The sequence below is a fragment of the Triturus cristatus genome, chromosome 3_2 (assembly GCF_964204655.1).
Source record: "Triturus cristatus chromosome 3_2, aTriCri1.1, whole genome shotgun sequence".
Classification (NCBI taxonomy): domain Eukaryota; kingdom Metazoa; phylum Chordata; class Amphibia; order Caudata; family Salamandridae; genus Triturus; species Triturus cristatus.
The window spans coordinates 620782757-620801310 of NC_140584.1; the positions used below are offsets into that span (position 1 = coordinate 620782757).

Consider the following 18554-nt stretch of genomic DNA (forward strand, 5'->3'; position numbering starts at 1 on the left):
ATCCCAAGGTTGGTAGCCATTAATGTGATGTGATCTGCTTCACTTACATCCGCTACTGCCGTGAGTCTGGTTGAACCTAGTAACCTCACTTTCTTTTTCTTTCCAGTACCTGCCATCCACGCAGAGATGGGTGGGGACAGGAAGACCCAGGGAATCTGCCTGCCAGTGACTAAAGTAAGTAATCAAGGAACAAGGGAACCTGTAAGTCAAGAGGGACCAAGGGTGACTACTATGTTATAAGAGACAGTGGTCCCTACCAAGAAAACATAAAGTCATAAACACAGAACTGCAGTAAGAGCTGTTTGGGTATATATCCAAATGGAAGGAATTGCATTTATTTACACATCAAATAAACACAGAGAGCACATAATAATATAATGCAGTGGGCGACAGTGGCGGAGAATGAAAATCACCAGATTTTCACACCTCAGGCATTTGCTTCTAAGGTGACTTTTAGTGATACAATTTTACAACAGTCACAATATAAAGACATCTTGTACTCCACGAACTTTATAGACAATGGTAGGAGTCAAGATGCGATTGTCGATGACGTTTCGCTCCCAACTACAATCGGGGGATCATCATCAGGACAGAAGGATCTCAAAACCTGAGATGTAGCTGTCCAGTGAGTAGTGGGATGGCGTTCTGAAGCAGATCAAGGAGCAATGTCCTGCCCGAGGCGCCCTGGGACCAAGGCTCACAATCGAGCGGTGCTAATTGGTGGACCAGTGGGTGTTTTATTTGTGAGAAGAGATCACGATGGAGCGGGAGCCCAGTTCTGTGTTTATGACTTTATGTTTTCTTGGTAGGGACCTCTGTCTCTTATAACATGCCGGTGACTTAAGAACTTTGTCAGATTTCCCTGACAACCAATGAGTAGACCTCTTGGTGCTATGCCAAGTGAATGTTTCCCCCTGACAAATCACACATCACAATCCGACGAACTCCCACCAGATAACACCAGGCTCTTAAACAACTTCACTGGATCCCAGGGGAACAAAGGATAATATTGAAAGTACTGTGCACTTCAACAAGTCATTTGGGAGAAATGGGTAAGCGTTCCCCCATAAAGGCCCTTCGACAACACCCCCAGCCAGAGCCCCAGGCCCAGCAGAACTGTCTAGTAAGTCGAACGGCCAGAGGTCAAAACAGAGGAACAGCCCGGTGAGCCTGTGCCCGAGGGTCCGCCCAGCTCTGAATCCTTATATAGAGCAGTGATGTCAGTTTATATACGGAGGTCTCTGAGCCACAATCTGGCCTCGCAGGGACTTCGGGGGTGATTATGATGGCAGGCGGATTGCCACCGCCCAGCCGGTGGTGGTGATCCGCCCGCCATCACAACCACATTTACCCCCACCACATTACCACTGGGGGGTAATGTTACCACTGGGGGGTAATGTGGCAGACGGAAACTCCATCTGTCGCTTTTCCGCCGGTCGGCAGTCGTTACGATTGCCGGCCGGGTGGAACTGGGGCATGATATGGTGGCAGTGGCTGGAAGGCACCGCCATCCATATCACGATGCCAGATTTTCAAGGCCTTTCCATGGCCGCTTTGCCGCCATGGAAAGGCTGGCGGTGAATTGCTTTAGGGGCCCGTTGCGGGCCCCCAGTGGGCGGGGGTTGGGAGGCTGCACTTGGGGGGTACTTATGGTATCTCCCCTTCATTGCCATGCACAAGTTGGCAGGCACCGCGCGGTGCCTGCCACATTGTGCATGGCAATGCACAACATGCTTCTTTGGCATTGTGGCAGGTGCTGCTTACAGCAGCACCCGCCGCAATGTTAAAGATGCGGAATGCGACCGCCAGGGTGGCGGTCGCATCCTAATTGGTGGTGCGGGACCGCCGCACCGCTGGCGGCCGGTCCCAGCACCGCGAGGGTAGCGGGTGGACTAAAGTCCGCCCGCCATCCTAATGGGGCCCTCCGTCCCCTCCAAGGTGGTAGGGGCTTGTGGCATGCCCTGAGCCCTCACATTAGACTGCATTTTCTGATAATCGGCAAATGAAGTTTGGTTTGATTAGCCATATGCCGACACTTGCCCTCTGAGATTTAATATGAGGCAGATTCAGCACTGCAAAGTGGCCTTCAGGAAACATGTTCAGTGCGTTTCGTGGTGTATTGCTACATTTATATGGCGCAACGAGGCGCCTAAGCTCTTGGCACAAAAGAATTAAACAAACAAATAAGGAGGGTAGCTAAAAGCCGTGATCCAGTCGTAGTTGTGTGTAACATGCATGCTTTAAAAAGACAGAAACATTTTTAGAAAGTCTACAATAAAAAATGTAAGTCCACAGATAAACTTTTCACACTATCACCGAACGGAGATGACCCCACGCCCTATGGGATGGAGCACGCGGCGTCCTTGGGGACCCTTGGCTTTAAGCGCGACACAAACACAACAGCGAGGAGTGCTCGCGCTCTCACACACTACTTTCACAAAGATGCAGAGACCTTTGCAGCCCGACCCGTTCCAAGCCAGGAGGGGCCCCCAATCCACACCCTAGACCGAAACAGAGCCGATCCGCAGCATCAGGTGCCATCATGAATGAAACATCACTTACTATCTTCCGCTGGCACCATTGGCAAAGCCCACACATGACGATGGTGACGGTAAGGCTGACAGTGATGATGGCAGAGACCAAGATGACGTCGCGGGAAAGGACCCCTGTCAAATAAGGATAGAGAAAAAGCTTGTTACTTCAGAGCTGTCTGCGAGAGCGCATGCGCATCACATCACGAATTTAATATGGGGGGGGGGGGGGCTGGGTGCTAAGATTTGGACCCTGCCGGTGCCTATTACAGGTCAATGGGGCTCAGACAGAGCCCTCGTCGAAACAGACTAGTACTGAGGTCCGGGCAATCTCGGCCAAATGAGGGAACAGAAAGGCACAAACGATTTATAAAATAATACATTCTCCTAGTGACAGACCTAAATCAAAGACTAAGTGGACTTGGGGAAACAGATTTATTGGAATGCTGGCGTACTGATTTATTAAACAGAATGTGGCTTAAAATCCACTGGGGCTGCAAATTCTTTACAGCCTCTTTGTTTCATTTGTCTTTGTTCATTATTTACCCCCACAAGCTTGGAGCACTTCTCTAAAGACTCAAACCCATCTTGTTGGATCTGTAATTGTTTAAAAGCAGATTTAAACATTTGTTATTTGAATGCCTCCCTATTGTACGATTTTGGAAAATGTTTCGCACCAAATGAACGCGATTTTTAAAACCGGTATACCTTTTTCACTTTCAAATAATTTCTTGGGAAGTCTGAAGCTCAAAGTCATAAATTGGTGAACCTCAACCTACTATTAGCAGTTGCCTTTCACAATGTTACATTTTCAATCCTGGTGGTACGCTGTACGTTTTAACCACAGACTAGATACTAATTATGTCTCTCCCATTTCCTTGGCCATAAAAAGAGACTTGTTATGACTTCCAATTACAATTATTTTTATCCGGGTCTAGTTTACTTGCAAGTAAGCATATCTAATTTCTGCAGAAGTACAGCAACCTCCTTAAAATAATATATATAACTCTCAGTCTTTTACCATACATTTACAAATGCATTTTTATGATGTTTGCTCATTTCCTTTACATGTCTACAGTATGTTATCTTTTGTAAAACATTCTTGATAACATCTCCCCATCAGTTTCTTTTCCCTCCCCCTCCCATCTCACATTATTTCTTACTGTTATTTTTCAGTCCATTGTTCCACAACATGTTCCATATATTTGCTGTATTTATATCGTCATATTTCTAACTGATTTTGAATTTTATATTTTTTTTCATCATTACTCAACTGCTGTTTAGTGTTCTGAATAAAACTCAGACTTAAAAAAAAAGGCATGAACAAGCTTCTGCAGTGTGCAGAATGAGAGCACCGTCCATACAAATGATGATAATACAAAATATTGTGGTGGGATGTGCGGGTCCATTCCTCGGTACACTGCATATCGGTGTCTCATTGGGCACTACTATTTGCAAGAGGTGGGGGGTGGGTGGGAAGGCACCGTGATTATGCGCGTCCCACCTCAAGGCAGCATAGGACCTCAAGAGGAAGATGCGAAACATTTAAAAATGTGTGTCAAATGCTTTCAACACAGCTCATGGATGTTCTGCTCAGATGAATGTATTCAGTGCCCAGGAGCGATATGAACATCCATTACCGGGCACCCCAGAGTGTACTTCTGCCCTCACAGCATGACAAAACAGGGCAAACACATTGTGAAACAAAAACAGTTTTTGGCACGACACAGTAGAACATTATGAGTTCTACATACAGAGAGCTTTGGTAATTTTTTCCATATTTGAGCTAATATTAAGATATGGGGCGATATGTTCTATGTCCTCATCTAAATTGCATGCAAACATGTAACATGCTTCCTGGTGCCGCCGTGGCAGCCGAATTATTAGGTCTACAGTTTCCATGACTCATTCTTGTGTGTACCTATGCCATAAGTATACAAGAAAAATGTTACAATGTTTACAAAGCATATTTCATTTTAGTGCATTCTTAGAAAAAATTATGTATTTATATTACGTGGACACAAGCTGAAAGCAGGGCAGAACTTTACCACTCCCAAACATAAATGCCTTAATGTGTACTCTTTGACAAACGCAGAATGGAATCACCTCCAGCCCCACTTAAACAAACAAGGAAGGCCGCCCTATGTCTGTCCTACCCCTCTCACCTTTGATATGGATTAAATGAAAGTGTATTTTTCCTTTCCTTCCATCTCCTAAAATCGATGTGGCTGCAGTCCTAGCTGTCAACTGACCTCATGCCAGGAGGGTCACCTTCAGCTGTTCCCGGCTTTTATGCAGTGTTGCTGGGACTGCTACGTGTGTTCTCATTTGGAGTAACATAAAGGGAAAATGGTGGCGGGGTAATTGCGGCATACACACAATTAGTGTCAGATATTCCAATTACAAGTAATATTGATATGCTCAAGTAATTCAACTGGGTGCTCTAAAGATGAAGAAAAGCCAGCAAAATTCCTTCTGAAGGGCAATGTCCATAGACATTAAAAAAAAAACTAGAGCACTCCAACATTAGTCAAAGTCCACTCCTCTGCTAATTATCTTCTTGGGTTCTTTATTCATGAATCAAGGTCAGTATCAGCAAATCTTTCTAGCCAACACGTTTCGTCTCTCTGGATGGTTGTATCCCAGCTGACTTCATCGGGGCTAGAATAGTTATTATTATAATATATTACATTATAATTGTACTTATAATAATATACTGAATTCATCCACCATATTCCAAGTGACAAAGTAATAGTAAGGATTAGGGTGCAAAAATAGAATTTAAAAAAAGAATGCAATATACAGGCAACATTTTCCCTTTGAAGAATACATGTAAACTTTACAATCCATAATAATCACCAAATTGTCTAAATTGCCATTCTATGTTGAAAGAGTGTAATGACATAAAAACAGTATTATATATTGTGACACACTAGCTACAGTTTGCAACCTATAAACAAATCTTAAAAGGAGAAAATGAGAAACCTAAATAAGTACACCATGTTTTTTATTGAATTTGCATCAATATCATCGCTTAGAGCTCACCTATGAAAAATAATTTTCATACATATGTTTTAAAAATAAACATACTCCATGATGTAGTGACCAATGCAAATTAATAACACCCAATTAGAATGTACCCATCTCAATTAATATCCTTCGCATTAGTCATCCTACTGTATTTAGAAATAAATAACCATAAGTTTCCGTGAACCAAGTGAGATCGACAAGCTTATTTTTATGCAGTTAGTAGCAGTGTAAGGAAAATTATAATCCAGTGGATTAATCATGCAAAGTGACTCAAGAAGCATCGCTTGAAAACTAGTTTACAGTAGTTAAGTTCCAAAGTAAAAAGGCTAAGAATCTATTTATCTGTATGAATCCATACAGTGGTAATTTGTACGATTGGTGATTATTATGAACTGTACAGTTTACATGTATTTCCCCAAAATAATTTTTAGCCTTTATTTTGCCCTCTTTTATTTCATTGTAGTTTATTTTTTCACTCTGTTTCTTACTATTACTTCGTCACTAGAAATATGGTGGAGGAATTCAGTATATTATTCTCATTTGGAGTATATGATCCTTCAATTCCACACTTGCAGGGTTCTGTTTGCTAAAAGAAAAAAAAAAGGAATGGTAAAGCCATTGGGCTTCGCTTCTGAAAGAGCTATTGGCATTATGAATGTCTATTAGAAATGTTGTAGCGCAGCACAGCTGCTGTGCAGCATGGCTAAAAGTTTGAAAAAATTACTTTAACGTAGCCAGCGCTATCCATATCATAGTGCTTTTTCTTTTTTACTTATGACGGGTGGGGCAGGCAACATGAACAAAGGGAAGGAGGGTGGAATGGGAACTGGAAACACAGACAATTGGAGGGAGCTTGGCAGGGAATGGGCAATACGGACAACTGGAGGAGGGATGGGAGTGAAAGTGCAATGGCGCTCTAAAAAAAAGCACTATGACGCAGCCAATGGGAGGGTCAAGAAGTAACACGGACAACAGAGTGGTAAGGGTGGGAGTGAAGAAGCAATCCAGAAAAGGGTGTGAGAGGGGAAGAAGGAACACCCACAAGGGGGGTGGAGGGGAAGAAGAAGCAGAGACCAAGGGGGGCTTGGAGGGGGAAGAAGCAACACGGACAACAGGCGATGGGAGGGAAATGGCAACACAGACAAAAAGCAGAAGAAGAAGAAATAAAAATAGTACCATAATCACAGCATGAGCAGCGAAAAGAGACTAATCTAGATGAAGAAATCAGTACTTGGTCCATGCTCCACATGAAAGAAAAGAAGGTGTAACTGGCCCATGACGGCAAAGCACGACTGAAGTATACAAAAAAGTCTATCAATATTTGGTCACTGGTGCCAAGCTAATCCCCCAACTGGTGAGTATTAGTAAGGGCAAAGCTGGTTTGGGGTTGCTTGTGTTCCAGTTTAGAGAGGGACAAGCCTGGCAGTTCAGGCTGTATTGTTCCTATTGGAGCAGAGTTAAGATGGATTTGTATATGGTTTATTCCAAACTGAGGTGGCATGGTGTGCAAAATCATAATGAGCTGGGATGCAGCCTCAAGTAAATATCTATGGCTGGGATTGATTCAAGCATTCCATCTATCCTTTTTTGTATACTTCAGTGCAATTCCCTAGGTAGGATGGGTATTCCCAGATGTGGATCCCAGCATACTGTGCCACTGGAGCCAAGCTGTATCCGGCTGATGAGCCGTAATAAGGGCGATACTGGTCTTGGGTTGCTTGTGTTCCGTCTCAGGGAGGACCTGACCTGGTAGTTCAGGTTGGGTGATTTCTATTGAAGCAGGGCCAAGGCTGATTTTCATGTAGCTGGGATGAAGCTGAGGTGCCATGGTGTGCAAAATAACGATGGACTGCGATGCAGCCGAGCAATTACCAGTGGCTGACACTGATTCATGCATTGCATCCATCGCCTTTTTGTATCTTAAAGCGAATTAGCAGGAAGCAAAGAAGAATGACAATGAAGCCAACAAATGGTAAGCAATGGCTGGGCTGCAGGCCACTTGTAGCATACAATATCTCTTGCAAGCGACAATGCATGTGCATGGTCTTAGCCAAGATCTAAAACATTAGAACTAGTTGAAGGTTGGGCATCATAACACTGGGACAACTAGCGGCTATGCTTCTGCTACGAACACTTGTGTAATCCACTACTGTCCTTTACCACCCTGTGATCCGTGCCCAACATTTCCCTCGGCAGCCATCCCTATATAATCATTGCTCTACCGTCCTGCAGGTGACGAGGCAACAGGAGACCGGCTCTTTAAACAGGAAGGCAAATGGCTCAAATGCTTGCAAATGTAAATATGTTTTTATAGGCAAGTTTTTACTTGCTATTTGTCTAATAACTCAAAACTAGAATGTATCAACTTAACCCTTCAATTCCCTATATGACAATTCTACAACAGCGGTTAGTGCTCTGCCTATCTCAGTACACAAAGCCATGAAGAGGCCATGCCCAAAGAACATGTTCATGTTTACCAAACATAATATTCTCGATATAAACTCAAAGCAAGAGTGGTTTGCTTTGTTGCAAAGTTTTCATGTTGTCCTGTCCCCTCTTTCCAGCCACGTCCCTCTTCCATCAAACCCCCTTTTTATCTCTACTGCCTCCCTCCCTTCCTGCACATGCATCCATTTTCCAACCTTTAGGGGGAACCTTCTAACAGAGCGGTACAAAAGGTGGTGGTGATGGACGGAGCATCAGAACCAATCAAACACTCACACCCAGTCAACAGATCTGGGTTTGATCCATCACCGTTCTTTAGCCCACTCTGCCACCCCAGTTCAGACAACAGAACCAGAGGCCCGCTGCTCCTCTGGGGTTGCAAGGCGCAGACCAGTGCTTAAGCTGTGGCAGTGGTTGCTGGTGGCTGGCCCCAGCACTCATTTTTGAGGACCGGGCCTTAGTTTTCACTGAAAGACTTTGACCCAGTGCAAGAGAGAGAAAAATTAGAAAAGGTAAAATGAGTGAGAAAGAAAAGATAGAAAAACACCGGCAGAGGGAGACAGCAATGATGAAAATGAAACCTGCGCGAGATAGAGGCAGAAAGTGAAGGTCGTGGAAGAAAGAAGGCATGAGGTGGAATGTAAATGAAGCATCCTTGGAATTTTAAAACCTCGAATAGCAACATAAAAACATGCTGCCCCCATGCACTTACCTGCTGAATTACTCATTACCTTCTTTATGTACTTACAAATTAAGCACTGCGCAGGAGTCATTGCTGCCTCTGACATAAAGACTGTCACAGCACCAGCTCTGTGCCATGCTCGGTCACACCGTTGGCTCTGAGCCATACTCAGTAACATCAAAGGCTCTGTGCCAGGCTCAGTCACACCAAGGGCTCTGTTCCAAGCTAAGTGACACCACAGGCTCTTTGCCATGCTCAGTCACTCCAATGGCTCTGTGCCATGCTCAGTCACACCAATAACTCACTGAGCGCTCAGACATGCCAATGGTTCAGTGTTATGCTCAGTTTACACCAATGGCTCTGTTCCTTAATAATCCATCATAATCTCTGATGTGGGGAGGTGGGTGAAGGGGGGGAGGGTTGCAACAAGCAAATGAATCATGATGTCAGGGTTCCACAAGTGCCATGACCGTCTGAATAGCAGGAACACAACACAGTGGAAACCCCTTTCAGGGAACAAATTCTCTCCATGACATTCTATCCTTGCCTTGAAGGCCCACTACACGTACCAGGCAGCTCACTGCAAAGTTGTCGCTTCCATCATAGCCGAACGTGGGTGCACGGAGCTCAAATCAAGAGTTGGCCTGTGCTCAGAGACTGCCCTGTGCAAAACCGAATGTGGTGCCCCTCCATTTCATCGCCCTCAACTGCCAGTATTTTAGGAAAAAGCCAACCTCCAGAAACAGAGTTTCCATGCACTTTTCTTTGGCGCCATATTGGAAGAAGACTGCTCTAGGCAGCCCCTGAACCCCTCTCAAGGTCACTGCCCAGGACGAGGGCCCAGCTAAAGACCAGCCCTGCTCAAATCATCTCATTTCATGATGTACATCAGGTGGCAGTCAGACCTATCCTGATTGGTAAGCCCAAGCAAAGTCCTGACGCTCCAAAGTGGGCTAGAAGCTCAGATTCCCAAAAAGGGCACTAAGCTTTGGTACCAGGTTGAGTGCTAGTTGAGCCCCTTCCCATGATTCAGGTTCTGGGGACCCATTCCAGCCTCCTCAATTCTGTGGTGGTTTCTTTACTAACATCCGCCTTTACCAACAGTCTGGTTAATCCTGGTTACCTTCACTTCCTTTTCCTTTCCAGTGCCTGCCACCGATGAAGAAATGGGTCGGGGACAGGAAGTCCTGGGGGATCGTCCTGCAGGTGGATCAGGAACCAGACGCTGCTGGCCTGTTCAGCCCTTTGGTTCTGCTGTCTTCACTAAGTCCATCCAAGTCTTGGGACCCTCTGACAATATCACTTTAAAGCTTGCAGCCCATCCAAGATGGAAGAGCCAGGGACCAGGGTACGGTGCTGCTTGAGTGGCAGCTCCCACAGTTCTCCCCTTAGACACCTGCGTGATTAATCCAGGCCTAAGTGCTTGCATTCACTCAAACATTCACGCGCACACAGACATATGCAAGTTGGAGCCCACACACGTCCTGGCTCCTTGTCCTGAAATCAGCTCTCTTGCTGCCAGTGCACGCTAAGAGATCAGGCATTAATTCCATTCTAGAGCCCAGACATACTTACATACCTCTAGAAACACACCAATAACATTGTGCCTTCTAACTACCCTGCTCCTCTTCATTTCAACCCCTACTCTAACCTTCACCCTTTTTCTCCCTTCCTCACCCTCGTTGCTTTTGCCCTTTTTCTCCCCACCCACTCTTTTGTTCCTCTCTCCGCACCTCCTGCTAGCTTGAATGCCCACAGCTTGGCATCCATAGGGATCCAGAGATGGAGTTCTTAAGGAAGAGGTCTCTGAACATCATGCTCTGTCCTCATGGTCAGGAGCCCAGAAATGATTCTAGGGAGATCCAGCACTTATTCCAGCAGAGTTTGATTATTCCATACAACAGATTACCTCCACCACCGCTCTTTCCCCCCAGAGCTCTGGTCAGTACGATGAGCGGCTCCAAAGGCGTGATACCTATGCGAGGTAGCACCTACATTACGTGCTGTACTTGTTCAAGGCGGGGCCAGTTTTTGGCGTTCCATCTGAATCACATCAATCTATAGGCCGGCAATGAGTACCAGCATGTTGTTTTTTCTTTTCTCAGGGTCTCTTCAGGCACTTTAGCTGCTTGGTCTGGTAAATATATATCTTTTTAATAAATCCATTTGTTTATCGTAGGGCTGTTAATTAGGGACAGGTGTACGTCACGTAATTTGTGGTAGTGTAATTACGCAAAATGGCAACAAAGTTATGCAAGAATACTCGGAATTATGCAAGGAGCGCAACCTTGCATTTGGCGCCAAATGCAAGGTTCTTTTCTCAAAATGCACCCTCACGCCCACAACGAACCAGAGGATTCCTTTTGTGATAAGAAAATAGCACCAAATGCAACAGAACAGGAACAGCAGCAGCCAGTAGCTGCTCACACTCCCTGTGCTCTTTGGTAGGTATTTTTGCCCCAGATTATGTAAACAGGCGTAATCGCGTAATTTTCAGTAATTCCACGTCACTAGATTAATACAAAATTACAAAAACTACTCCTATTACTCGGGCAGAATCAAAATTTGGCCCAGGCTATGTTAGCAGTGAGATGCTCCCATCTGCAGTTGAAAGACTGTGTATGCTCTCTCACCCACTGTGGTGTTCAACATTTGATAGCCTAGATGAAAATAAGGCAGACAGCAGGAACTAAACTTTATTTTCCAAGTCTGGCAGTTGGCACTATGACATACAATCAGGCCCAGTGCAATCATAATATGTTTCTGAGGCTGCAGCACTTTCCACATATTCATCGATTTTCCTCATTTGCCACATAATTCATCATGTGCTGCATCGTTTAAAGACATTTTGTTTCTAGTTTGAATGGATCAAAAGTGTTAAATTCGAAAGCACTGAACCTAATTGGGAGCAGCGGCAGACTCTTTGCAGTGTTTCCCGGTTACCGTTCGTCTCTGATTGCCGTATTTATGTGCTAAACTGATACTAATGTGTGCAGCTTTTTCCAGTTAAAATTTCAAAATAAAATAAAGTACTGCTACGAATTGTGCTGCATTAGGAGGCATAATTTGCCTTTCAAGTCTGCATTAATGTTCTCCCTATATTTAAATGGTGTGTGGGTGAGCTAAAATGCTTTTACTGGTGTCTCCGTACCACAAGATGCAAATACGAGGGTTGGGCAACAGACCCCTCTTCTTCTTTCAGACATCATGTTTCAATGCTCGAATATTGCCCCTCTGAGGTCTGGTGCCTTCCTCAGAATTACAGGGCTTGGTATCTTCAATCAAATGCTGTGGAAAAGTCTCTAATTCATACGGTATGTTATGCAAGTGCATTCAACATATGCTTTGCTTTTTCTCTTTCTTTAGACCCAACTGCTGACATTCACATGCACATCTGTCCAAGTCTGGGCCCTTGCTGCACTAACAGAGAGACCTCCCCTGCTCGTGGTCTGAAAGGAGATGAAGGGAGTGACATGTGCCCAGTATGGCCCATTGAAGGAAACATCTCTTCCCACCATTGCCCCTTCCTGACTCCCTTTCTCTATTGGATATTCTTTTCTCTAGCTCTCTCTATGCATTACCTTCTTTACTACCTCTACTCTCTTTCTCATGTTCTCTGTCCCATGCACACTTTTTGGCTCACATTTTAATCTCTTCTCAGTCTCTTGTCATTTAATCTTGTTTTATATTTATTTGTTTTTGCATCCTTTTCTCTTACACTTAAATCCCTCACCCTATTCATGCATACCATCACTCTCTCACCCTCCTCTATCCCAATTTAAGATACTATACATGCCGAGTCGCACTCATCATTTGTTCCACTCTCTCACCCAATCTCTCACATTCCCCTTCACTGTTTTTACTGGTCTCTGTTAGGTCTATCTCTAGCTGCACCACGTAGGACAGGTACAAAGATGGTTGCCATCCCTAGCTCAAGGTACATTTTCTGTACCACCTTCTCTAGCAGAGGTGCCACAGTTGCTGCTTAAACTGGAATTATGACGCCCCCTGCTTGTGGCAGCATAGTCATTCACCGAGTATTGTCTTCCTAAAAAAATTCACCAGCTCCTTTATGTCTCACTATGACTTCTATTCTCACAGGCACTCTTGAACCCTTTTTTTTACCATTCATCGCCTTCTTTTTTTAAATGCACGAGCCTCATACCCTCTCTCCTCAACACTGCCCTTCTCTTTCTCTATCTCACATACTGTCCTCTCATACTTGTCACTTTTCTTGCACGCACCTATTAATGTCCATCCGTTGACACCCTGCTCTCTCTGACCTTCTCATTTACCTCTAGCTCAACACACAGTACTCTTCATGGCAGTCATCTCACTGTTACACTCCTTTCTCACATCTTCCTTTCCCACATCTTCTATTTCAACTTTCCCACTCTCTCCTCTCAAAAGACCTCTTTTCTGTCCCACACTCTCTCACCTCCCATCTTTTCTTGCGCGTTGCCAAACCCTCATCTCTCATTGAAATGCTCCTCTCACAAACACATGCGCGCACTACATTACCTCTTCCAAATACTTTCCCTCACAAACTCCATTTATTTGTCTTTCTCAAACCCCATTTATTTGCCTTTCTCAAACCCCATTGATTTGCCTTCCTCAAACCCCATTTATTTGCTTATCTCACACACTTAACCTCCCTTGCTGTGAGCCTTCTCTGGGTCATATGATTCTCTTCCTCTGCCCCCGTTTCTGTGCTCTGTCTTACACAGACACTTACAGCTGCGGTTTTAATGGTCCATCACCAGTTCAAATGTTGAATGAACATTTTTGCAAATGACAATGGTGAAAATAAAGCTGTGTTCCACAGTGTGGCAGTACCGACTTACAGGCCCTGCAGAATAATAAGATCTGTAGACAAAATCTTATGCAGGATTGTAGACTTAAATCAGTGCATTAGTGGTTTCAAGGTGAAACATGGATATTTAGTTGGTAAACTGAAGAATGGAAGTTTGGGGATATTTACAAATTACTGGGGTTTGTGTTGATTCTTTGGTTTTCCACATATTGAGAAGTATCTGTTACCTAGTAGGTCATTGTTATTGGCAGCGGCCCAGCCACTGCTAAAGTAACTATGGGCCGGATTCAGAGTCACAAACATGACGCACATCCTGTCCGCTGTATTTGAAGTGCCATTGGACATAGCACACCCGCAATATGGCAGCCGGGATATCCGTCATGTTTGTGCTGGAGGAACCCTTCTGCCGCCACCAATGGATATCTCACCTAAATCAAGGGCTATGTTCTAGTCAGATACACAAGTGCCAACCTCTTCAGAAAGGTGTTTAATGTGTACACAACAGGCACTGTGATACCCCAGCCTCGGTGCTGCATCTGTTCACAACGCTGAGGGCCGCCGGTGATGCTTGCTCAGTTTTATGTACATGGCTTAGCTGGATGTGCCTTCATCTTCCTGATCCACAGGTTGAGACGCCTGCCTGTACTCTGTTTTCATTAAATCAGTACTGCTTATCCTTGTGTGTCTGAACATGCGAGCCTTGTAACCGTTTAGCACAGTTTGCCCACAGGACAGGGCGAGCAGGGCAGGATCCAAGCTGCAGACCTGCAGCCATCTTAGCGAACCACGACTGGAAAAGAAATCAAAATCCAGGCTCTGGCAACAAGTTACTGGGAGAACAGGGAAAGGGGAGAGAGTGGGATCAATTGACCATGGGTTGATGACATCATCATGATTGACCCTATAAAGAAGTACATGTCATGTAATGGAGAAGAGGAGAAGAAAGGTAGACGACTCCCTCTGTGAGCATACCTGTTGGACACAGTAGGACATGAGGCACACCCCTGAGCTCTGTACTGAGCGCTATACTCCCTCCGTGGCACAATCTGTCAGCCCAAGGAGTAACAAAACACACAATACCCACACACATGCAACTACGCGTGTGCTCGTACACACACATTCTCCTTCACTAGTCAAAGGGCGAGTCTAGACAAGCTTTCAGGTGGGAAGCATCACGTTTGAGGGAGACCAATGAAAGACCCCAGAATGCAGGACGTCACGCCTCCTGAGTCTACTAAGCCCTACGCGTTGAACTTGAACAGCGAGTGGGGCACATGGACACCCACACTCGCTGAGAATGCTGAATCACAAAGAGCTAAAGTAGGAGGGATCAGTATTTTTCAGGGTCTCTAACTAGAGCTGTATCACACTACTGTGAAGAGATTGGATGAGTGAAGCAGACGGTGTGTGCAAGAGGGCCTGCTTAAGTGGGGGCGGTAGAGGGTGGGAGGAAGATGCTGATGATGTGCAGTAGAGGTGGGGCGGAGAGCGCTAGACGTGGCCCTCTCACCTCATTAATCTGATGTCTATGAAGAAGGAGCTCATGTGAAGAGAAAATTGGTCCGCAGGTGTGAGGAGGCAGCTTGGGATCACGTGGAAGAGGAGGATGTTAGACCCGTGGATAGATTTAAGGGCTCCACTCAGATTCGGCTCCAGGCTTTGGGATCTGTGTTTTGGGGGAGGAGTGAATGACCTGGATAAGAGCGTGGTAGGGCAGAAAATTCGGGGTGTGTGTCGGAGAGTCCCAGTTGCACGTGCTCTGAGACATTTGTTCAAATCATCATAGGGCTACATAAGAATGATTAACTATTTATACATTCTCCAATAAATGTAAACTAGAAATGTTCCCCAGGATATTGGACCTTGGGCCAAGATGCTCAGTTTGGATCCTGAAGACCTGAATTTTATTGTCCTATTTGGCACTTGCCAAACTGTTGTGTAGTTCTGGGCAAATAACGTCATCATCCGGTGGCTCAAATTGTTTAATTCTTGCAGATAGCCTACATGCTACTACCCTGTCAAGGAGATTTGCTTGGCCTAGGGCACCTGATTAGGACAAAGGGGAAATGGTTGCACAAACAACGTTTTCAGCTGCCAGAATGGCCATTCCTCAGCCATTAGCATGCCCCTTCTTGGCACTATAAGAAATCTTCACAACTTGTCAAAGAGTTTGTATCATTCTTGCTACTTATGCACACATGGTTCAGATGATGTTCGTGAATTCTTTGGCAAACAGTGTCTAAGTGGAACAAGCTTAGCTCATTGCACGTTCTCCTGTTCCCAACCACCCTGCAACACTGGATTGATCCTCCATTTACATAAGGCTGCCTCTTCCTGACACTACAACAGCAAAACACTGCAAGTTGATGTCATTGAAGTTCTGACAGTTCCACAGACAGAGACCCAGCACCGAAACCCTGGTTTCTTCAACATTTTGTTTTATACAGCTTGCAATGAACCAGATTGGACTTCAGAATCTAAAGTGTCCAGGTTATATTTTCTCCCTTTCCTTTTAACGAGTCCTCCTCAGTGACATAATAATTCAGAGACGGCTTATGCAAAACAGCAACATTTCCATGGATTAAAGGTTCCCTAATACCAATAAATACATTGTCAATAAGCCGTACCTGATGAAGTCATTGAGAAAGTTTGGACCCACATAAATATATCTGCACAATCCGATGGTCTTTCTAGTTGCTTGACAGGCAGATAGTGTAAACCATGTGGCTACACAAGAACTACTCAGGGCAATTAAGATGGGATTAGTAAGATTTATTATAAATTCAGAAACAAGTTGATGTAAATCAGCCTTAGCATAATCGTATAGAAATACAGGACAAGCAGAATGAGTTCGAATCTCCTGAAGAAATGTACAATATACAGCAAGAAACATATGATTAGTTCAATAATGGCAATACAAGTAATCAAATAAAAGAATTCAATGTTAAATTGCATTAGTTGATTATCAAAAGCGAGCATGGCTAACTACCTTTCCCTACACTAACCAATAAAAGGGACAACCCCAAACTAAGAGCATCAATTTAGAGTAATTAAAACATGTGTCAGCTGTCAGAGTCTTCAGTAGAAGAAACTCAACCAAGAGTCATGTAGCATGAAGCCACATAATAGCAGAAGCAGAGGTCTGCACCTCTCCAAGTCCTAAGATTTCTTGCAGGCCCTCACTACATTACAACATAAGATATTAGCCCACATTCAAGGTAGATCACGTGATTCTCTCCAGTAACTTTTCACAATCCAGGCACAAATTGGTTACTGGCACCATCTTCTCCTCAGCTATACATTGTTACTTTCATTCATGCTTGGCCATTCTTATCTTCCTCTATGAGAACTTGTCTCCTTGCTCTTTACCGTGTTTCCTCTTGCCAAATTCCATCTTCTCATACCTTACAAAAATAAAAACTCTTCTTTTACTAACGAATGAAGCTTTTTCTGCAACTGCGGAAAAAACTAAATATGCAACCAAAACACTTTCCATTTTGATGGTTAAATGCACATCGAAGTTAGGCTTGAAATGTTAACTTTTGTTGCAAGCTGTACTTCAGGCTTCTAAATTATGTCAACATAATAGTACACAGGGTTACAAAAAACATGCACATTTCGAATACACAAAATACATGCAGTTTCTAAATGAATGAATAAATGCAGTTATAAATGTAAGTGTTCATTCTAAGGTATATTAGTGTAACATTTTCTAGTTACATCTATAGAAGTCAACTTTTAGTCTACACATATTAATACATTAGCTTCACATGAGACACAATATATAAGCATTTCTCTTAGAGTATTAACCCTTTTAGCGCGGCGTAGTATCCGCCGCGGTCCGGACGTTGCCGTGCGCGGGTGGTGCCGCGTCGGCCAATGGACGTGCGCAGCACTATGGAGGTAGTGCTTGCGACGGCCGTTGGCCGACGCATGCAACAAACAGGTTAATATATCAGAACAGCAAAATCCCTTATTAATCAGATTTCTAAACACGTTTTATAAACAAGGTAATCTTCATATGGACTAGTTTAAATATGCAATACCCCATTTTCTCTTAGTCACAGTAATCGCACAGAACATACTCGAGTGCCAACTACGAATGATTATAATGTACTCCTACAGTATCTCAGGATGAAATCAAAATGACGCTGCTCCATCATCAAAGGCTCTCCTCCACTAACAGATTTGACAGGGGGTACACCTCTTTGAAGAACACATCACAATGCAGTAACAATCCAATAAACAGCTGCCCCTCCGATCGCCGATTGACTGCATGCAGCCACTGACCCTGTACAGCACTCCGTTGCCTTTTTGGCTCGGTTTGTGCTGCCCAAATACCACATGCCTACATACCACATACCGTTTCTTCCTGAAAGTCAATTAAAGACTGTTTTAGGAACTTTATTGATTAAAACAAATGCTCAGTGAATGAACAGATGAAAATAGTGGGAGGGTTCCAGGATAAACCTACATATACAAAGACAGCCTGCGCCCACGTCCGTTGTGAGGGAAAGTTAAATCACCTCGTTTTGTACCACTGTTGAAGTCTCATGTTTACCTTTCCCCCATTATGCTGCCAACCTCATTTTTTAAACTTTCAGGCCGAATTCTCTTTTGCACAGAAATAAACACCAATCAAAGACCAATGATAGTCAGCTCCAGAAATAACCAAACTACAGCCTCAAAAGCATTGGTTTCTAAACTGACTGATATATTATTGCAAATTGTTAGAACTGATTCGATACATCGTACTGAAACTGCGTGAATGTCCTGATACAGAACAGACCCCTGCTAGCAAGAACTGGGGGCGTTGTCATCTCTGAACGCTCGAAGGCAACGATGCTCCGTAGAGCACTTCAACAGCTACTTTCAATTATTCGTTTATTTGCGGTGTCTTTGAAGATGATGTATATATGTCAAACGTTCTGTGATTAATCCTGGAAAGATTCTCTTCTGATCAAAGTCACCATGACCAGGCAGAGTGACAATGTTCTAGGAGGAGCAATCGTAAAAAACACAACAAACGTAAAAGGTTAAACTTGAACATAAT

At 44.2% G+C, this 18554-nt stretch overlaps 1 protein-coding gene across 5 annotated transcripts in view; it reads right to left on the reverse strand.

The window, feature by feature from the left end:
- Window positions 1-18554, reverse strand: part of SYT7 (synaptotagmin 7) — an 807051-nt gene that overhangs the window by 490987 nt on the left and 297510 nt on the right. For all 5 annotated transcript variants that reach the window (XM_085648533.1, XM_085648532.1, XM_085648534.1 and 2 more), the window contains exon 2: window positions 2563-2666. In XM_085648533.1, the coding sequence (XP_085504659.1) occupies window positions 2563-2666 (104 nt within the window). The remainder of the gene's footprint in view (window positions 1-2562; window positions 2667-18554) is intronic.